Source organism: Crinia signifera, chromosome 6 (genome assembly GCF_055691185.1).
Source record: "Crinia signifera chromosome 6, ASM5569118v1, whole genome shotgun sequence".
NCBI lineage: Eukaryota > Metazoa > Chordata > Amphibia > Anura > Myobatrachidae > Crinia > Crinia signifera.
In genome coordinates, this window is record NC_139222.1 from 166,653,069 (window position 1) to 166,674,882 (window position 21,814).

The 21,814-nt window shown below is 43.5% G+C and overlaps 1 protein-coding gene across 1 annotated transcript in view; it reads left to right on the top strand.

The window, feature by feature from the left end:
* Nucleotides 1-19,867: 19,867 nt before the first annotated feature.
* The window catches only part of SRP68 (signal recognition particle 68), a 30,644-nt gene continuing 28,697 nt past the window's right edge, over nt 19,868-21,814 (top strand). Inside the window, exon 1 of the mRNA XM_083147958.1 lies at nt 19,868-20,030. Within this exon, the coding sequence (XP_083004084.1) occupies nt 19,922-20,030 (109 nt within the window). The 5' untranslated portion in view covers nt 19,868-19,921. The remainder of the gene's footprint in view (nt 20,031-21,814) is intronic.

The window sequence follows — 21,814 nt, forward strand, 5'->3', positions numbered from 1 at the left end:
ATACATAGTCTCAGTATTTCTAGCAGTAGCTCTGTTTATTCTCTTGTTGGGCTATCTCTCTCTCTGGCTCTCAAATACGCTTGTGCATCTCCCGGTGTAGAAAAATCTTTAAAGTTGCCGTCCTCAAACAGCCGCAATCTGGCCGGGTACATTAGCGCGAATTTCCTGTTGTCTCGTATCAACTGGGTGCAGATCACTGAGAACTCCCGTCTGGCCCTGGTGACCTCAGCTGAGTAGTCCTGGAATAGATGTAACTTATGTGTTTCCCACGTCAGGCCCTTCACTTTGCGGGAAGCTGCCCACATCAGTTCTTTATGTAGATAGTTTAGTGTCCTGAAAATTACCACTCTGGGTCTATTACCAGCTCCTTCCTTCTCTGGGCCCAAGCGGTGTGCCCTCTCAATAACCATGTCGCTGCAGTCAGTGGTCACATCTAGCAATTCAGGCAAAGTATTCCTTATGAAGTGTTGCAATGCCTGTCCCCTTACTGACTCCGGGAGCCCCACCAGCCTCAAGTTATTCCTTCTTGACCTATTTTCCAGGTCATCTAATTTATTAGTCATCATGTGACAGGATTTTTGTAATGCTTCATTATGTGCTTTTAATTCTTGCACTTCATGGAATACCGTCCCTATTTGTGATTCATTTTGGGATACACGCTGGGTAAGCTGAGATAAGTGTCCTTTGAGCTCCTCTATAGAGGACTTAAATGTGGCTGCCTGCTGCTGAAACATGGGAGTGATAGTGTCTCTTATTGCTCTTACCATCTCCTGGTATGAGGCTGCAGACTGCTGTCCTGTGTTCTCCGCACAATCCTGGTTTGGTGTGGGGGTGAGAGGGCTGCTGATGTGGGTGTCCGTCTGCTGCGAATGAAGTGCAGGCATCTGAGGGCTGGATGGGTCCGCGCGCCCCGCTCTGGGCGTCTTAGCTGCTGCGGCCGCCATCTTGATTTTTGGCTGGATCGTGTTTCGTTGCTGCTGGCGTCCTGGCATTAGTGACAGGTATTTCTCCATACAGCGGGGACTTTCTCCGGAGGTATGGGGACACTGTCCCTCGTGTGCGACCGCTCAGCGGTGATCCTGGGGTGCCGTCCCGATCACCGTCCACGGAGCTGCTGCGACTTGCGGCTCACTACATGCCCGCCGGAACCGGAACAAGTTCAATGTAATTAAAGTGTATTCTGATGGAATCTTCTTTAATTATATTATCTGAAAATACAATGGTGTCTTCTTCCCTATTTTTAAGGCAATAGTGAGGAAAACACCAAAACAGAGAGATAAACGTGGTGCAGAGGCAGGCCTTAGGTTGACAGGATAATTAGGTCAACACAAGCATTAGGTCAACATGGGGAAGGTCGACAGTCAAAAGGTCAACATGGTTTTTCTCGTTTTTTCCCCTTAATGTTGAGACAGTTGAGATGGACACTGTATCGGTGCACCACTGCACTCGCCATGCTTGCGTGCCTTACTACGCTGACACAGGGGCAGATGTATTAAGCCTTAACAAGAGATAAATGCAAGTGTGATAAGTAGAGATAAACGTCCAGCCAATCACCTGCTAACTGCCATGATACAGCCTGTGTTTGAAAAAAGTCAGTAAGGAGCTGATTGGCTGGACGTTTATCTCTCCTTATCACACTTGCATTTATCTCTTGTTAAGGCTTAATACATCTGCCCCACAGTATTTTATTCTCCTTCCTTGCCCTAGTGGATGGTAGGGCAGGAAATTCCACCTGTCAGCTCAAAAAAAGTGAAAAACCTATGTTGATCTTTTGACTGTCGACCTTATGCTTGTGTCAACCTAAGGACCCTGTCAACCTAGACCCATGTTGACCTTTTGAGGGTGTCGACTTTCAGTGGTCGACCTAAGGAATGTCAACCTAGTGACCATTGACCATATATAAAAGGCTAAAATGCCCTATTTGAGGTAAAGTATCGCCAGTGACCACTATGATGGACCAAACTAATCCTCAACACAAAGTGAAACCAAAATTATATGTTTCAAACTTGCTGAATATGGAAAGAGGGAGCTGTGAAGACGGAGATTGGAGGTAGGAGCAGATAGGGACCAAGCTATCATTTTGACAGGAATTTAACTAGTATATTAATAATAATGTAAGGCGGGAACATGAAGGCATTGCTGAAATTCTTGAAATAAAGATGGAACAGAATTGCCTTTGATATCAATAAAATGGTATATGCCGCGTTTGCAAAACTGAGCTGCCATGGAGATATCACAATCTTGCTAAAAATCAGAATGTTCCCAAATTGGGGACAGAGGTAATGGATAGATAGAAAGATTATAAGCAGTACATGAATTATCCCATAGTTTAAGAGTAAAATTGACTGTCGGTCTCGAATAGGCTTGATGCTGCTCTACTTTACTTGATAGTTATTTTTTCTGGCCATTTTGAGAGTATAATCAAACACCCACAAATGTGATGCTCCAGATACTCATCTCGCTAGGAAGGCCAGTTTTTATAGCCTCCCTAATGAGCAAACCCATTTTCTGCTGTGCTAACATAATTGCACAAGGGTTTTCAAATCATCCATTAGTCTTCAAACGTGAATAGCAAACACAATGTACCATTAGAACACTGGAGTGATGGTTGCTGGAAATGGGCCTCTGTACACCTACTGTATGTGTTGCCTTAAAAAGGTTTACAAGCTAAAGACAATGATATTGAAACTTCCCACTGCTGTCTACAACCATGTTAAAACAGCAGATGTTCATAATAAAGTATTTATTTTCAATATGAATGAGTTAGGGATAAGGGGACTTTGTGTCCAGCGGGTGAGAGCTGATTAGTGAGTTAATATGTAGCAGTTTAAGCATCTGGCAACAGAATAAATGAAAGGACTCAAACTCAGTAAAAGGATAATTTCAGCCAAAAGGACACTGATCCTGTTATACACATTAGCTGCCTGTATGAATGAAATATATAATTTCTGTAGAACGGTTACTTCACTGATGATGACTGAGTGTTCACTGATTGTAGTTAGAGTAGGCATGTCCAAATTATGGCCCTCCATCTGTTGTGAAACTACAATTCCCATCACGCCTTGCCACAGTTTTGCTATTAGGGAATGCTAAAACTATGGCAAGGCATGCTGGGATGTGTCATCTCACAACAGCTGGAGGGCCACAGTTTGGACATGCCTGCCTTAAAGCAAAGGTGGCCATACTTTTGGAGTTAGCCATACTTTTAGGGATCTACTCTGAAAGCTAAAGAACTTTTGTGATCTATCAGGTTGGCAAATTTGTGCATGCAAGAAAAAGGGCCAATGACATAAAGAAAAGAATGGACCCATGTCCTAATCCCAGGAGTGACCCCATCATTTGCGGTATCAATGGGGTATTATACTTCTATAGACCCGGGTCACTGTGCTGTGTGAAAGGGCCATTTTGAAAAACACCAGGTACATCAAACGGCAATCCGACCTGGGTAAAAAGAAGGGTTCTACCTGGGTTGGACCCAGGTTGCTGGGCAGTGTGAACGAATAACACGGGTCGAGCGATCCAGGTCCTGTTTACCTCTATGGAGGCAGCAGTGTCTCCTTAGTGCTGCCTCCTCCCCCGCCTGACACACCGCCGTACTCCCTGGGGTGCAATACGACATTTGCACTGACTGGAACTCACAGCGACCCGCGGTGCACAGTTGGGAACCACTCGCCTAGGGGCATCCCAAGCCTTGGGCCTGCCTAATTTAACAGCAGTGTTATGTGCGAAATGAGAGACATGGGACCAAGACACACTAGTGGGAATTACAATTCCTCTGACTCAGGTGGTGGAAGCCTATGCCCGGTAATCTCTGATGTCCTGTAGCTTGAACCAGGGAGGGGGAAGATCAGTGTGAACACTGGAGCAGGTAGTGTGGGCATTTGGTGCTCTGTCTCGTCTTCCCCTGCACTCTCCAGCAGCATACCTCCCAACATGACCCTCTCCAGCCACTATGTCTGCCTATAAAAATATCAACAATGTCTCAGAGGATCCTTGTTATACTTAATGCAGGTGGCTGCTGTGGAACCTCTAAGACCTCAACTCCATACTTTCCCTTCCCTATTTTGCTGCCCCCTCCTCCATGTACTCTGTTGTGGGTAGCAAAGGGAGGTCTCCAGGGAAAGGGCAGACTTGGCCACCTTCACAAGAGTGGGCTGGGAGGACCATCCAATTTTTGGGAGCCTCCCTGCCATTCCACAATGTTAGGCAAGGATGCCTTAAGAGGTTGGAAAGTGGATATTGGTGGCAGTATGGGTGGGGGTGGGGGCAATAAGTTGAAGGTTTGCCATGGGTGTTGAGAATCCTTACACCAGCCCTGATAATAACAATTTACTACACCCCTTAGCAACTCTTTGAGTTACAGGAATAATCCTGAATATAGCTCAGTTTGCAATAAAGGGTAAATAATTGATTAAAAGTTTCGGTACAAAGTAACGGACTTGCAGCAAGAAACATCGTATTAAAAGACAAGACCAGAGACAATGTAATAATTTTGCATCTGGTTCCCCACAATGATATTTGGCATGTTTAATTAAAGGTGGGATTGTGAAAAGTCTCACATCATACCTTAATATTGGCACATGCAGCCGCCCCATGCTAGGTTGAAGATATCCTTTTGAAACAGGCTTCCCCTCCCTGCACGGAATCGGTACATCAGTCAGAATGAACTTAGGTCTACAGTCATTAGGTCGACCCCATTAGGTCGACTGGCAGGAAGGTCGACCTGATTTAAGGTCGACATGGGCCAAGGTCGACATGACTTAAGGTCGAATTTGCATAAAGGTCGACATGAGGAAGGTCGACTGGTCATAAGGTCGACATGGGTTTTTAACTGTTTTTTTTTAGCCGAATGTCGACACAGTCGACATGGACACAGTTGGCAATGATAATCGGACCCTCGCATCGCTCGCAATGCTTCGGGCACGGTGGCTCGCTTCGCTCGCCACAGCTTTAATAACCTCCTCCACGCCCTAGTGGATGGTAGGGCATGAAATACCGCCTGTCGGCACATGTCGGCTCAAAAAACAGTGAAAAACCCCATGTCGACCTTATGACCAGTCGACCTTCCTCATGTCGACCTTTATGCAAATTCGACCTTAAGTCATGTCGACCTTGGCCCATGTCGACCTTCCTGCCAGTCGACCTAGTGGGGTCGACCTAATGACTGTAGACCTAAGTTCATTCTAATAGATGACCGCTTTCCTCGGTTCAGTTTCCACAGAAAGACAGATCTTGCATATATGTACAAAGAGAATAAGGGCCTGATTCTGTTTCACTCACAAAAGCAAATTCTCTCTCTAATGGCCAAAACTATGTGCACTGCAGGGGGGAGCACAGCTCGCCATAAGCATTGAATACACCCCTTTCTGTGAACTGTGTAGAATGACAGTAACTGAAAAAAGGATAATAAAAATAATTAACTGTATATAGTAAAATGTATTTGGTAATTTAAGGTATGTTAAAAATTAACCCCTTAAAATCACAAAGGAGTTTGAATCCTTCTATCAATCATTATATAATGAATCTTCCAATGCCTCTTCTACCATGCTTAATGAGATTTGCTAATTTCTTTTTGTAAGCCCCGTAGGTCCTTTGTCGGAATATAAACCAGAATGGTTTGCATCAGATAAAGTATTCTTGAAAGGATATTAATTTTGACCGTAGCCATTCTACCAAATTAAGAAATGATTTGCTTACGCCAAGTCTTTAGATCTGAGATAATGGAAGTAAATAGTTTGGGAAAGTTTTCTTTATATTGGGAATTATAGGAATCAGTGATGAAGATGCCAGATTTTTTGGGGGGCGCCCATGCCGGCCCCTACATGACACTATCGCCAATTACCCATGCCCTACATGACACTATCGCCAAATTTGAAGAGATTTAGGGCCAGATTCTCTAAGCTTCAAAAGTGATAAAATGGAGAGTGATAAACAGCCAGCCAATCAGCTCCTGTCTGACATTTTGCAAACACAGCCTGTGACATGGCAGGTAGGAGCTGATTGGTTGGTTGTTTATCACTTTCCATTTTATCACTTTTGAAGCTTAGAGAATCTGGCCCATGGTCCCCATGGTTTGCCCATTCTGACAATCCCTCTCCTGGGACCTGAGGCGCTACATAAAACTGGATCAAGCCTTATTCCTAACATAACAATTGTGTTTCAGACTTAATTCTACTTCCCATGTGCCTTAGCTCAGTGGTCCCTCCTTTTTTTCTATGTGTTCCTCACCCTCCACTTCCTTTGCCTCTATTTCCTATTCTTATTCACTTTTCTATTTTTCTTCCCCTTCTTATTGTTCTTTTACTATCACATGGTTTATGTTTTACAATTTAACTATTAAATGTTAAAACTGCATTGCTTCTTTGGATGTTCAGGTTGTAGACTAACATTATTTCTGGACATCTATGTATTGTACTTCTTGATCTGTATGGCTACGCACAAAGCTCTGCAATAAAATTTACTTTAAAAAAATTAATTAATTAACCCCTCGAGTGGTGGGTTTTGCTGGGGCAGGACAAACCTACCAGGGCAGGTTTGACCTGCCCCAGCAAAACCATACTTTAGAAAACTAGTTTCAGGGAGATTATAGTTGGTAGAATTTTGCATTTCTATTAAGGGGACGTGCCATGCTCCACCCAAAGGGTGTGGCTAGTTCCATATATGGAGAGATTGTCAAAAGTGATTGTGAACGTGGCACCTATATCTTGATAAAGGTCGAGTTAAAACGTAGCTTTTAATTCCAATTATTTAAAATAATAGCTCAAAAATGAAAAATGATTCACACATAATAAACTGTCTATAATAGATAAATTGGATAGACAAAAAAAAGGGATTACTGCTACTTAATGTCAGAATAAATTTATGTCTGAGCAGTGGCAGTTGGTGGTGTTATTAGTTAGTACATACACTGTTAGTGTAAGACCGTTAAGTGTCCTTAAATAGGACAACAAATGAGACGTCCAGCTTATTGAACTAATTGTGATTAAAGTTATAATTAAGAAGTTATTAGTACAATACAATGAAATACAGGAAATCACAAAAAGTACCCGTTAGGGGCAATGAATATTATTGGGAAAAACTTATTATTTTTTGGGATAATATGGTAAACCAGGTATCCTTATAGAGGTGGGAGGAAAGTAAAAGTACAGCGTGTTAAAGTCACTCCTTTCTGCTGCCCAACGTCATCAAAAGAATTTATTTGAGCGGACGGAGAGTGAGAGAAGAAGTAGACACACCGACAGAGAAATAGTTGAGTGTTAAGAGGACACTTCTGTAAGTAGAGTTAGGTCAGCCCTGATAAAACATCATTGCAGAACTGAAATTCGCTACCAGAAAGTCTCTCCAACAACGAGTAAGGAAGCAGTAATAAATAATAATAAATGCAAATTATATTTGAAGGAGTAAATAGCTGCCGTACACAGATGATACAATTAGTCTGTTAATTGACCGTCTATGGATGTGGCTGGTGTGATACAATTAGTTCATACCAGGGAGGGGAAACAAAATTGTTTGGTATATATAAGAGAATAATGATTTCTAATTCACAAGGCAATTAATGTATTTCCAACATAAGCAAATATTTAACTGGACCTGTGGATGGTCACAAATTGACACAGCAATAGCTGTAATTCACACAGTAATAAACGTTGAATTAACACAGCAAATGCTGTAATTCATACAGTAATAGACGTCTGATTGGACCAGTGAAAAGGTAACAGATTAACAGATCAAACAATATGTTTCAAACAGTATATTTAATAGACAAATAAGCGGTCACCAATGTTTATTGTGTGTATCAAGCAGCATTTAGTAGACTAATGCTAATAACGCTGGTATAATAGCTGTGTTAGGACTAGGGCCAATTAACCCTAGGATAACAACAATAGCATAAGCGTTTTGCATTAGCCTTTATAGATAGAAATAATAACTGATGGTTGGCTGATACAAAAGAATAAAATTAATGCTGTGTAGGGAGAGGGAGCGAGACAGCGAAGTGCAGTGTGTAAGAAAACCCGATGTCAATAACAGCCCTCCCGTCTTCAACGAGCGGCCGGGGGGTGCGACTGACAGAGCGGCACACAGCAGGGAGCGAAAAGAGCAAGTGTGCACGGGAACCAGCTTGCGCGGTGTTAGGTCAGCCCTGATGTGGGCTGACCTAACACCGCGCAAGCTGGTTCCCGTGCACACTTGCTCTTTTCGCTCCCTGCTGTGTGCCGCTCTGTCAGTCGCACCCCCCGGCCGCTCGTTGAAGACGGGAGGGCTGTTATTGACATCGGGTTTTCTTACACACTGCACTTCGCTGTCTCGCTCCCTCTCCCTACACAGCATTAATTTTATTCTTTTGTATCAGCCAACCATCAGTTATTATTTCTATCTATAAAGGCTAATGCAAAACGCTTATGCTATTGTTGTTATCCTAGGGTTAATTGGCCCTAGTCCTAACACAGCTATTATACCAGCGTTATTAGCATTAGTCTACTAAATGCTGCTTGATACACACAATAAACATTGGTGACCGCTTATTTGTCTATTAAATATACTGTTTGAAACATATTGTTTGATCTGTTAATCTGTTACCTTTTCACTGGTCCAATCAGACGTCTATTACTGTATGAATTACAGCATTTGCTGTGTTAATTCAACGTTTATTACTGTGTGAATTACAGCTATTGCTGTGTCAATTTGTGACCATCCACAGGTCCAGTTAAATATTTGCTTATGTTGGAAATACATTAATTGCCTTGTGAATTAGAAATCATTATTCTCTTATATATACCAAACAATTTTGTTTCCCCTCCCTGGTATGAACTAATTGTATCACACCAGCCACATCCATAGACGGTCAATTAACAGACTAATTGTATCATCTGTGTACGGCAGCTATTTACTCCTTCAAATATAATTTGCATTTATTATTATTTATTACTGCTTCCTTACTCGTTGTTGGAGAGACTTTCTGGTAGCGAATTTCAGTTCTGCAATGATGTTTTATCAGGGCTGACCTAACTCTACTTACAGAAGTGTCCTCTTAACACTCAACTATTTCTCTGTCGGTGTGTCTACTTCTTCTCTCACTCTCCGTCCGCTCAAATAAATTCTTTTGATGACGTTAGGCAGCAGAAAGGAGTGACTTTAACACGCTGTACTTTTACTTTCCTCCCACCTCTATAAGGATACCTGGTTTACCATATTATCCCAAAAAATAATAAGTTTTTCCCAATAATATTCATTGCCCCTAACGGGTACTTTTTGTGATTTCCTGTATTTCATTGTATTGTACTAATAACTTCTTAATTATAACTTTAATCACAATTAGTTCAATAAGCTGGACGTCTCATTTGTTGTCCTATTTAAGGACACTTAACGGTCTTACACTAACAGTGTATGTACTAACTAATAACACCACCAACTGCCACTGCTCAGACATAAATTTATTCTGACATTAAGTAGCAGTAATCCCTTTTTTTTGTCTATCCAATTTATCTATTATAGACAGTTTATTATGTGTGAATCATTTTTCATTTTTGAGCTATTATTTTAAATAATTGGAATTAAAAGCTACGTTTTAACTCATTCATTATCTCATACAACAGTAAAAGTGTGCCTCCCACAAGGAATCCCTCCTGTGAACAGCTTTCCACTCTTTAAGAGGTTGGCTGTTTCTCCCTTTTCTAAGTATTCGAGTACTTGATTCCTGGGGGCACCTCCAACACTAAGTAACTATCGTATATTATTGATACAAAATTAAGTTACGTTGGTTATTCTTTAATTATTTTGTTCTATGTTTGTTTTGTCCTGTGCATGATACAAATCTTCCTTGCTACCTCTTGATAAAGGTCACCAAGACCGAAACGCGTTGATCTTGCCAGAGATAAGTGAGCAGCCACACTCCCGGATGTATGTATACCTGAACTTTTTAACAGAATTTTTGTCTTTTTAATTTTTTTGGATGTTGTAATTTTGGATTATTTTTTTGTGAATCTTTGGATATTATGCTTCTTTATGTGTCCTCATGACCTGCCCATGGGACTATTGTACAGTTTTAAAAATTACATTTTGTGGATTTTTTTTTACCTTGAACTGCTGGCCTCCTGGTATATTGGATAAAAGAAACCTTTATGGGCTTTCTGCCCCCTACGAGAGGTGAGTAAGGTACGCCACTGTATTATGGTGTTTAAAACACCTACATTGAATTTAAACAAAAAATCCCTTACGTTGGTGAAATTTTTTATATTCTATGCACCCGGAAACACTGGAAAATTGGAAATCTGTATGTGAGTTCCATATCCCATCAGTGACACCAAACCAGTGAGATACCGTGCAAGAAAAGAAACCTTTATAGGTTTGAAAACCCCTTGAAACACCGTGAGTAGGGGTACGCTTTCCTCCTAGCATACAAAGACACCTTTACATGTGTATCCCTTCTTCCTATTTAGTAAGTGAGGTACGCTGTTTAAGCTCTTTTGTACTTATACAGCCCTCACATCACCTATTATATGCACATATGATGAGACCATAGATCTCAGACACTTTTCCTTTTTCCCCGAGTAACCACGGAAACATCGGGATCTATTCACCCATCGGTGACACCAAACCAGGGAAAAGAAACCTTTATAGGTTTGAAAACCCCTTGAAACACTGTGAGTAGGGGTATGCTTTCCTTCAAGCATACAAATATACCTTTACACGTGTATCCCCTCTTCCCATTTAGTAAGTGAGGTACGCTGTTTAATCTCTTTCGTACTAATACAGCCCTCACATCACCTATTGTATGCACATATGATGAGACCACAGAACTCAGACACTTTTCTTTTTCCCGAGTAACCACGGAAACATCGGGATCTATTCACATATTCACTTGGAGAAGTTACATCCCCCTTTGGTTAACACAGTAAAGAAACCTTTATAAGAGGAGCACCACCCTGAACCCATGTGAGTTCTGGTACGCCTAAGGGGCATCTAAACGATCTCCACATATATAAATAAACACTACGCCGTTGAGCGTTTATAATAAATAGACACAGACACATCAATCTAATTTTTGCTTTTTTATTTATTTTTCCACGTCAAATACCTCCACCTGGAAAAATCCGACCTACCTGAGAATCACCATTGCATCACCAGGAAGAGTCTGGATACACAGAAATTATAAGTATTATTTGTTGCGCCATTGGTTTTTATATCCCATCTTTTCCAAAACCTAGAATCGTTGGTGAGTACTGCTACATCTGAGAGGAATCTTCTAAAATTACTTATATCCACAAAATAGATGATCCCCAAAGCAGTTAGTAAGAGCTACTATACTGTACATATTTGCTAAAGTGCTGAGAAATGGTGCTGATGATTCATTGTAAATATTTCTGTCTCCCATTCTTTCTTTCCTCCAAAATGTAACATTGTAATGTGGGCTAGGTGAAATGAGGGAGATTGCTAGACTAATGAGGGAGAGAGGGAGATTGCTGCTATTTCACAGAGTCTCCTGCAGAATGCAGGAGGGTAGGTAACTATGAGCAAAACCCACCACAGAATGAAGCCCCCCCCCCCCCTCACCTCCGGCGTTTGTATGCCGGAGCTCCCTTGCCACTGCCCCAGCCACAGTGACAGCAGTGACCACAGGTGGCAGGCTCTGGGATGTTCGCGGCGGCTCAGGAGGACTCGGGTGCATGAACTCTTGAGCGCTCCCAAGTCCCCCTGATCCATCTTGAACATTCCTGAGCCTGCCGCCTTTGTCACTGCTGTGAAGTGAATAGCGACTGGCGGCTGGGGAAGCGTTGGGGAGCTCCGGGGTATGATCCACAGAGCGGAGATGATGGGGGGGGCCACAGAAGGGGGGAAGCGATGGGGGGTGGAGGCCCTAGAGGTGGTGTGCCAGTGGTACACAGCTGGAAGCACCACTGGCGCGCACCTACTGCATAGTGGTATGCCCGGAAATTTTCAGGGACAGCCTGCTGCGGCAGCGCAGCTGAGCCTGGAAAATTGACGGGCATACCACCCAAAGGGTTAAAGCAGTTTGGAAATTCGGACAAGCTCTTCTGGAGAAATATCTTTTGCAAGAGCACCTGAAAGCAAACCACACAAATACAAATTTCAAAGCACACAAATACAAATTTCATTTGTATTTGTGTGGTTTGTACAATGGCTGTATAGTGCTATGGAACATTGGAGCTCCTGCTACCTTACAAAATAACAACGCTAAAGCAGCTGTTATCCAAAAGTGTACAATTCGAATTGCACAGTTGACAATATTAAATTTTTGTATGTATTATCCTGTACTGCTTTGTGATTAGGTAGGCCAAAAATGATGGGGTGTTTTCAAACTGAAATCTAAATTGCAGTGTAAAAATAAAGCAGTCAGTATTTACTCTGCACAAAAATAAAATAACTCACACAAATCTAACTCTCTCTGCACGTGTTTTATTTGTCCTACCTGCAGTGAAACATGGTTTTGTTTATATGAGAAAAAATGTTCTTTGCAATCCAGTTTGAATTAGGCACAATATCCATACTTGGAAAAGCAGCAATCATTACAGAGTTGATAAAAAAAAAAAGTACTACAACTATTTCCAGAAAGGGCAGCAGTGACACCTAGGGGTCAATTTTTTAAGGCCTATGTTAGTCAATTTTAAAGTGATTAAAAATCTCTGGTTCAATTATGTGTTTCATGGGTTAAAACACACAACTACTTACAGACCATTTTTTATCTATTTTTAAATGTTAGTGTGATTTAGCCCCTCTAACACAATGGGGGGAATTTACTAAGATTGAAAGGCTATGAATAGGCATATTCGTAGCTGGTCAATGCCACATATAGCTGTAAAATCGTATTTTCCAAATTTGCTAAGGCCAGTATACGGCTGTTTGTATGTTTTTATGGATAGTACTCTATATTCGTATTTAAGTTTACGAATGAGTACACCATCAAAAGAATACAAATGGTTGTCACCATTTACTTGAATGGTAAATTAAAGTAACTTACCAACCCCCAGCACCATGGGCCAGTCCTAATTCCCAAAATATGAACTAATGAACTTAATTTAAAAGTTTTTGCTGAATTAGTCTATAAGAAATTTTTAACCTAGGGGTTGCCTTGAAAACATTTTGATGCTCTAGGGCACCGTGATTCCTAAATGTTTGGGAATCACTGTACTAAGAGTTAATTTCTATGTAAAATTAAATATAGTCATTTTAAAGCATGTATTTACAATAACATTTCCATCCAAAGCTGAATTTTCTGAATTAAAAATAAAGCATAAGGGGATTTTTGTAAGAACTTACCGTTCGAATCCCTTTCTCTAAATCCATCCTGGTGACATAGCTCAACCATGGGATGTAGGAGATTCCAAAGGAGCAAGGCACCTATGCTGAAGCTTTTAGAGAGGCAGGCTCCTCCCTTCTGCATCCCAGCATTCTTCAGTTCAACTTCCAGAGCACACTAGGATACATTAACTCAGTACAACGCCTGAGCATATTAATATGCACAATCACATAAAAACCATATAACATGTCGATACATGAAACGGTAACTTACTGAGCGTAAGGGAGGAATCTCTGTGTCACCAGGATGGATTCAGAGAAAGGGAATCGAATGGTAAGTTCTTACAGAAATCCCCTTTTCTCTTTCATCCATCCTGGTGACACAGCTCAACCATGGGACGTTCAAGAGCCGGTCCTTTGGGAGGGTACATTCAGGCCCGCAGTTCTCATCACTGCTCGCCCAAATAAAGCGTCCTCCAACGCAAACTCATGGAACCTGTAGAATTTGGTGAAAGTGTGAACAAAGAACCAAGTGGCAGCCCTGCATACTTGCTCCACCGTAGCCTCCTGGTGCACAGCCTAAAAGGAAGCAACCGACCTGGTGGTATAAGCTTAACCATCTAGCAATGGTGTGCTTAGAAGCTGGCCAGCCTCTTTTATGTACATCATACAAAACCAATAACAAGTCAGTTTTACGAAACTCCTTCACTCTGTCCACATAAATGCTCAAAACGCGAACAACAAATTTCATTAGTTTGTCCCTATTCCTGACCTCCTCTGCAGGACTAAACACCGGAATCACAATATACTGGTTTAAATGAAAACTGGATATTACTTTAGGCAAAAACTTTGGAACTGTTCTCAACACAGCCCTATCATCATGAAACACCAGAAAAGGAGACTTGCAAGACAAGGCCCCCAATTCAGATACATGTCTTGCAGACGCGATCGCTAACAAAAACGTCAGTTTCCAAGTCAGAAACTTAAGGTCAGCCGACCTTAATGGTTCAAAAGGTGGTTTCTGCAGAACAGATAACACCAGAGAAAAATCTAAAGGTACCACTGATTGTCTATACGGAGGCTTAAGATGGGTAACCCCCTGGAGGAAGGTCTGCACCTCCGGCAACAAGGCCACTCTCTTTTGAAAGAAAATAGACAAGGCCAACAACTGCACCTTCAAGGATTGAAGGCTTAAGCCCATGGAAAATCCATCCTGGATAAACTCCAGAAGTCTTAAAACTTTAAATCTAAATGTGTGAACTTTTTGTCTCTCATACCACCTAATGTAAGTCTTCCAACCTATATAATAATTAGCTGCGGATACTGGTTTCCTTGCACTAATCATGGTTCGGATTACTGCGTCCGAGAAGATCTTCCTTTTTAATCGGGACTACCGCCATTGTGGACAGTGCAGGTTTTAACATGTTTTATTTTATTGTTTTTATTATTGATTGGGCCATATAATATGCCTTATTAAATATATTTCAAATATAAATTGATTCACCCTTTCATCATTTGAGCGCTGCTTACTTTTCTTTTCTCTTCCTTTTTATAATGGAGGTTTCAAGAGCCAGGCCATCAAATTGAGCCGAGCTAGGTCCTGATGAAGGAAGGGACCTTACTTGAGAAAATCTGGCCGAAGTGGAAGATGCCATGACGCTGTCGGCAAGCTCAGAATGTCGGTTGCTCCTTGCGTCCTCACTCTCTTGAGGACTCGTGCCAGCATGGGTAATGGTGGGAAGACATTCGCAATGTTGAAGCTCCAGGGTACTGGTATGGCATCCACCGCCCATGCCAACGGATCCCTGGTTCTCGCACAGAACCTGGAAACCTGACAATTGTGTCTGGATGCCATCAAGTCCACTTCCGGGAGTCCCCAAAGAGCCACAATTTCCTGGAACACCTCCAAGTGTAACGACCATTCTCCATACAGGAGATTTGCTCTGCTGAGAAAATTTGCTTTCACATTCCGAATTCCCAGAATGAATACAGCCGATAAAGCCGGAATATAGGCCTCTGCCCACTCAAAAATCCAAGACACTTGCTGCATCGCCTTTCTGCTGCGAAATTGCAGATTTAAATCGCCTATCGCAAAACGCAACAAAGACTGATGTTCTTTGCATATAGGCATGTGCAAATAGGCAGAGGGTGTTGTAATTTGGGTAAAGTTACCAACTCACGCCAAACCACAAAACCCTGGCGCTTATTCTTAGAAAAATAATAATTTATAATCAAATCAGCTGCTCCAGGTATCTTGTGAGTTTACCTGAACTCACAGAACAACAAAGGAAGACAAAAGGGATGTTAGATACTCTGCGCTGCTGAGAATAAATTCTTACATAGGTCTGCTGATTAAGAATGATTCCGGACACACTGTTTAAATTTGTAACAATTTTATATCTTAAAAAATGTATCACATAAATACAATTACACATACACAATAAACAGATAAAAACATATCTAAAATGTAACTTGGTTAGTACGGAGTAGCACTTAAATGAAGACATGTCTCCAGAACTCTATTAATTAAGGCAAGGAAATATGTTTAGCATTGGCAGTCATTCACATAATGGCAAATGGTATCCGCTCAATGTCGGGTTAATAAGCCGGTGTAAAGAAAGTCGCCAGTCCTTTTAGCATGTAGTCAAACACGCATAAGTTGTTAGGTAGGGATAATAAGCCGGTGTTAAGAAAGTCGCCAGTCCTTTTAGCATGTAGTCAAACACGCATAAGTTGTTAGGTAGGCAGAGAGTCTTACCCAAATAGGGCAGAAATAGTTTAAGGCTTTTACCCTTATATGTGCTCATAATGAGCGTGCCAATTCACAGTTTGCTCACCTAGATGTAGGCGGTAACCAGACGCTGTTTGAATAGATTTCGCTGACCGGCGGCTGTTTGCAGTTATGATGAAAAGCCGGTAATTGTATGTGCCCGGTAGATCCAGAGTGCACAACCGCACTCTACAGACAAGTATACCGTCTGAGCTGCTTAATACCTTGGATAGATAGTTGTCAGATGCTTTCGGCGTGGCTTATGGAAGCCGAATAGAGTAGTCTGGAGACTCCACAGGAAATGAAATGACGTCAACACGTTTCGTAACCACTGTTCACTGGAAACTTTTTCAGACAGCTAAAAGGTTTTTACTTAGTTTTTACTTAGTTCAGACTTCCAATACCAATTATGCCCTAAAACACGTGCATGGTCCTCGATTAAAAGGCCTACAGCAGGCATTCCCAACCACGGTCCTCAAGGCACACCAACAGTGGAGGTTTTATTGATATCCAGGCTTGAGCACAGGTGACTTAATTAGTACCTGAGTGATTCTGATTAAACCATCTGTGCTGAAGCCTGGATATCACTAAAACCTGCACTGTTGGTGTGCCTTGATGACTGTGGTTGGGAATGCCTGGTCTACAGTGTCTGGGTGGGATTTTTTGTGACTAAGTAAAAACCGGAACGACAAGACACTACAAACTCTGGAATGCAGAGTTTGATGTTTGGTCTGGCATTCCGAGGGTGGGTTGCTGTCTGTGATAGCTTCCTGTGATATCTTTCACCAGGGATATGGGTAAGGGGAGATAACAGCTTCCCCGTGTGGCCATTGCCTACCCGACCCTCTCCTTCAGGGAGAAAATACTCTGTTCCTGGACTTCCACATGTGGGGAGCTAGGTTACTGAAAAGAAAGGTCTTTTATCCAGAGGCATAGCGAGGGCGGAGCCGGTGGAGCACACGCTCCGGGCGCCGGAAGATAGCATGGTGCCAGCACCGGCACCGCCAGCTCGCTTACCTGTTCCCCTGCCCGCTGTGTCCGGGTCCGGGAGAGAGACGCTCTGCTATGTAAAATTCACGTCTCACGCTGGACCGCTAGCCAATGGGTGCTTGCGGTCCAGCAGCCAATCAACTGGTGGCTGCTGGACCGCGAGCACCTATTGGCTAGTGGTCCAGCGGGAGATAAGAATTTTACATAGCAGCACGTCTCTCTCCCAGACACAGTGGGGAGCGGGGAGGGGCACGGCACAGGACAGGATGCAGCACAGGATAGGACGCAGCACAGGCAGAGGGGGGGATTCAGGACGCACACAGGCAGGGGGAATGTGGGCGGCTAACCGGCGGCTGGCTGGCTAAGTAGGTGTACTGCCTCCCTGCTGCACACCACTGCACCCACCCTCGCACCCTACTGCACCCACCCTTCTGCACACTACTGCAACACACCCTGCTGCACAGTACTGCAGCCCACCCTGCTGCAACCACCCTCCCACCCTTCTGCACCCTACTGCCATCACCCTCCCACCCTGCTGCACCCTACTGCCCCCACCCTGCTGCACCCACCCACCCAGCTGCACACTCATGCACCACCTACCATGCTGCACACTACCGCTCCCACCCTCCCTCCCTGCAGCACACTACCGCTCCCACCCTCCCTCCCTGCTGCACACTACTGGTGGAGCATTGAATTGAATTGAAAATAGCGGCGGGGAGCCGGGAGCGGGACGCTGCACAGTTCTGTCCCCCTTGGCATCGAGCATGAAGCCCCTTGGCAATGAGCATGTAGGTAAGTGGCACTTTTGTGTCAAATGTGTAATGGGCATTATGGTGTGTTATATAGTATGTAATGGGCATTGCATGTAATGGGCATTGCAGAGTGTTATATAGTATGTCATGGGCATTGCAGAGTGTTATATAGTATGTCATGGGCATTGCAGAGTGTTATATAGTATGTCATGGGCATTGCGGAGTGTTATATAGTATGTCATGGGCATTGCGGAGTGTTATATAGTATGTCATGGGCATTGCGGAGTGTTATATAGTATGTCATGGGCATTACGGTGTTATATAGTATGTCATGGGCATTGCGGTGTTATATAGTATGCAATGTGCATCATGTGTGGGCTTATGTGTAATTGGAATTACAAAGTTCACTAAAATGTGCAATGGGCATTACGGTGTGTGGTATAATGTTGGTCCTTGCCCACTTTTCACTGCGCAGAAGCCTTACCTCCTGCAAATTGGGAGGGGGGGGGGGAGGGGCGCGAAACATGCCCTTGCTCCGGGCGCCGTGGCACCTAGCTACACCACTGGTTTCATCTGAAGTGATGGCAATCATACATTACCAGGGAAGTCCAGGAACAGAGCATTCTCTCCCTGAAGGAGCCCTGCATAATACAAACCCCTGGTATTATATTTCAATACATATCTAGATGAAAAGAGGCCCATGGGATTTTGTGGCATATGCCCCTTTCCCACTGAGCCCCTCAATTGTCTAAAATTTCTGCAAGAGCCAGGGAATGCATTTCTATTATAATTATAACATTATTTCAAGCCAACCACATGATTGCTCTGTACTGTCGCCTTCAGCTGTGTTTTTTTCTTTAAGGGCAAGCTGATAACCCTCCCCGAGCACATCCACATGTCTCTGTGCGGTGCACTCGTTATATGTAAGCACTGTAAAGTTACAGTACATCCAATTCCACACAGTAACTAGCTGGCAGCTGCCTGCTGCTACTACTGTGTGTGTGTACTACACTTAAGTCATACCCTCCAACATCTGAAGGGCAGAAATCGGTACACATTCGGGAAGGGGGTGTGGCCACATGTTAAAGTGGGTGGGGTCAAAGCTGAAGTGGGCGTGGCCACACCCCCTTTCCGAATGTGTACTGTGCCTTTTTTTTTTTTTTTTTAGAGGACCCCCGTCCCCCACCCTGCAAAGAGCCCTTAGGATTGGCAGCTCTGCACATGTTGGGAGGGACAGGAGCTCTGACAGATCCCACCACCTCCCCATCTGCAGGCTCACACAGCTACCATACTACATGCACAGATGTGTGCTTGCATGTATATGTATGTCTGATCTGCCTTCCTGAAGGCAGCATGGATGCTGGTGGCTCCCAGGTGGCTGTCATATGCACCATTGCAGGAGCAACAGGCGTGGGTGTATGCAGGGAGGAGGATGTTTTGGGGACACTCCTTGCGTGGCTGGGGACATTGCCACTGATCAGGCAATGCGGGTGTGCCTGGGCTCACCCGGACAGATCTGTGAGCATCAGATACAGGGAAGCCCACAATGATTGGCAGACACTGTGTGTTACCTCACAGCTGCTGCTCCTCCGTCCTGTGTGTGAGGCGGTGAGCAGACTGGGGAAGCTGTCAGTCACTCCCCTGCTTCCTGACACTTATGGCAGCCTCCGTTCTAGTGTCCCTAGTGTCTACACGGCCAGCAGCAGCAAGCACCAAAGACGCGTGTGACTGTGTGAGCAGGGGGAGGCGGGTCCTGCGCGTCTCTGCAGGGCACCTTGGGATATGAAGTCTTCCTGCCCAGCCACTCCCCCCTCTCAACTAACGCTGCCGGAAGAGCTGCAAATAGAACCTAACTCTAAAACTACAACTCACAGAGTCAGGTGCCGGCTATAAAAAAATCGGTACATCGGTACACTTTGATTTTTGCCGGTACAGACCGCTAAAAAGCGGTACTGTACCGGCAGAATCGGTACAGTTGGAGGGTATGTTAAGTTCCTTAAGTTCCTTAAGTTCCCACAGCACAGCTTAGCCTTACTATGGACGGTCCTCCGAACTCCCAGCAGCACGCGCTGCTATATACCAGCATGCACCGCAGCTACCCTCTCCTCCCCCGTTCTCACTGGTGCTTACTGACACACTCACTCACCGTGGGAAGATGGCGGCGGAGCGGCAGTCAGGAGCAGGGGCAGACGATAATAAGGAAAATGAGCGGCCGATCTCAGGAGGGAAGCCAGGAGCGCTGGGGGACACCTTGGCGTTGGAGAGTATCCAGACTTTGGGAGTGAGAGTGGTCGGGTGGTGGGGAGGCGCGAAGCACACGAGGGCTGGAAGCTGACGTGGCCATTACAAGAGTGGGACATGGGAACTAATGCAGGGCACCTCTATAGCTGCCTGTCTGACTGTGACGCGCAGGGGTATGAGGCATGTCTCTAAAGCTTAAGTTCTGGCCAAGATTACTGCCTATTTGCCCGTAGCATCATAGTCCATGTAGCAGTATATGGTTACAGTCTCCATATGCTGCTTTCCCTGCTTATAAATGCCACACAGTATCTATCGGTTTGGTTACGTTTAGATCTTGTAGCAACTGGTATTCCCTTATTAATAATAAATGTCTAAAGAAAGTGTGAGTGAGGCTGTTTACTAGCACTGCAGAGTTGCAGGTCACTTGACTTAATTTGCTTATTACAATTCTGACAACAAATGTGGATGTCTGATCAGGTTCTTTGGTTCTAGTATAAGACTCTTAACACTGGTAGAATATTTTAAGCTTGGAGAGAGGACTTTGACGTTATTATTGGCGTTAATCCAATTCAATGCTAAGGGCCAAGCACTTTTGTGTGAATTTAGGCCGCCTTAATGTGTGGCCACCGTCACAATATGACTTGCACCCACAAGATCATTGTGGACAAGTGATATGACCCTATAGTGGCAACCAACCCTCTTCTGTCATTGTCATTTTTCACATCAATAACAGTAGTCCAGCCACATTCACTTCAGCCTTAACATAAATCCTTGCAGTCCTCTGATCTACAATTCCCCCCCCCCTCCCCCCTCTTACAAAACCTTAGGTAAAACAGAATAACTTTAAAAGTCTGAACTCTTCCTAGAAGACAGCAAAATCATGTCTGGGCTCCAACTGTATTTTGGACTGTTACTGTTACTGTTTTCTCTCTAACCCAGGCATGTCCAAACTGTGGCCCTCCAGCTTTGTGAAACGACACATCCCAGCATGCCTTGCCATAGTTTTAGCATTCCATGATCGCAAAACTGTGGCAAGGCATGATGGGACTTGTAGTTCACAACAGCTGGGGGGCCATAGTTTGGACATGCTTGCTCTAACTAATGGCCAGTCTACTTCATTGTCTAGTAGACCATACCATCTGCTCTTAATGCGGTGGGACCACACTAAAAAAAACTTAGTCCATCAAATGTGGTGGTAGAATCATTTATAAGATAATAGGTGGATGTATCTTAACTTAGAACACTGAGGTGTTTTTTTTTTTTTTTTTGTCTTCAGAGACGTAAACGGGAAGGAACTGTAGAAATATAGCTGTGGGAAGACACATTGAAAAAGCATTCAAGTTTTAAGCTTTGTCAGGAATATTCTGTTTATTGTTTACTTACGCAGCCTGTGACATGTAATGAAGAATCTAATTGGGTAGTGCCTTATCTCTCATCATTCTATCCATCTAACAGACCCTTAGTTATCAGTCATTCATGGGTGAAAAACACAGGTATTGTGGTATGACATTTTAACTGAGGTATGTCTCAATTAAAATAGTATTTTTAAACAAGAGTGTTGCATAAATAATAGATGTGATTTAATGTAGGATTTAGCCAAATGGATTATTGTTTAGAGCTCATATAACAAATGTGAGTGACGCTGGCATTATTATTCAATGTTTTACGCATCTCACATATGTTGACATTCAAAGGGTTAATGCAAAACAAAGCACTGTGCAAAGGTGGTATACTGTACATTCTAGCACCCTGCACCTTTCACAATATGTGCAGTTCCTCTTTCCTGCCTGGGGTGTCACACTCTGCT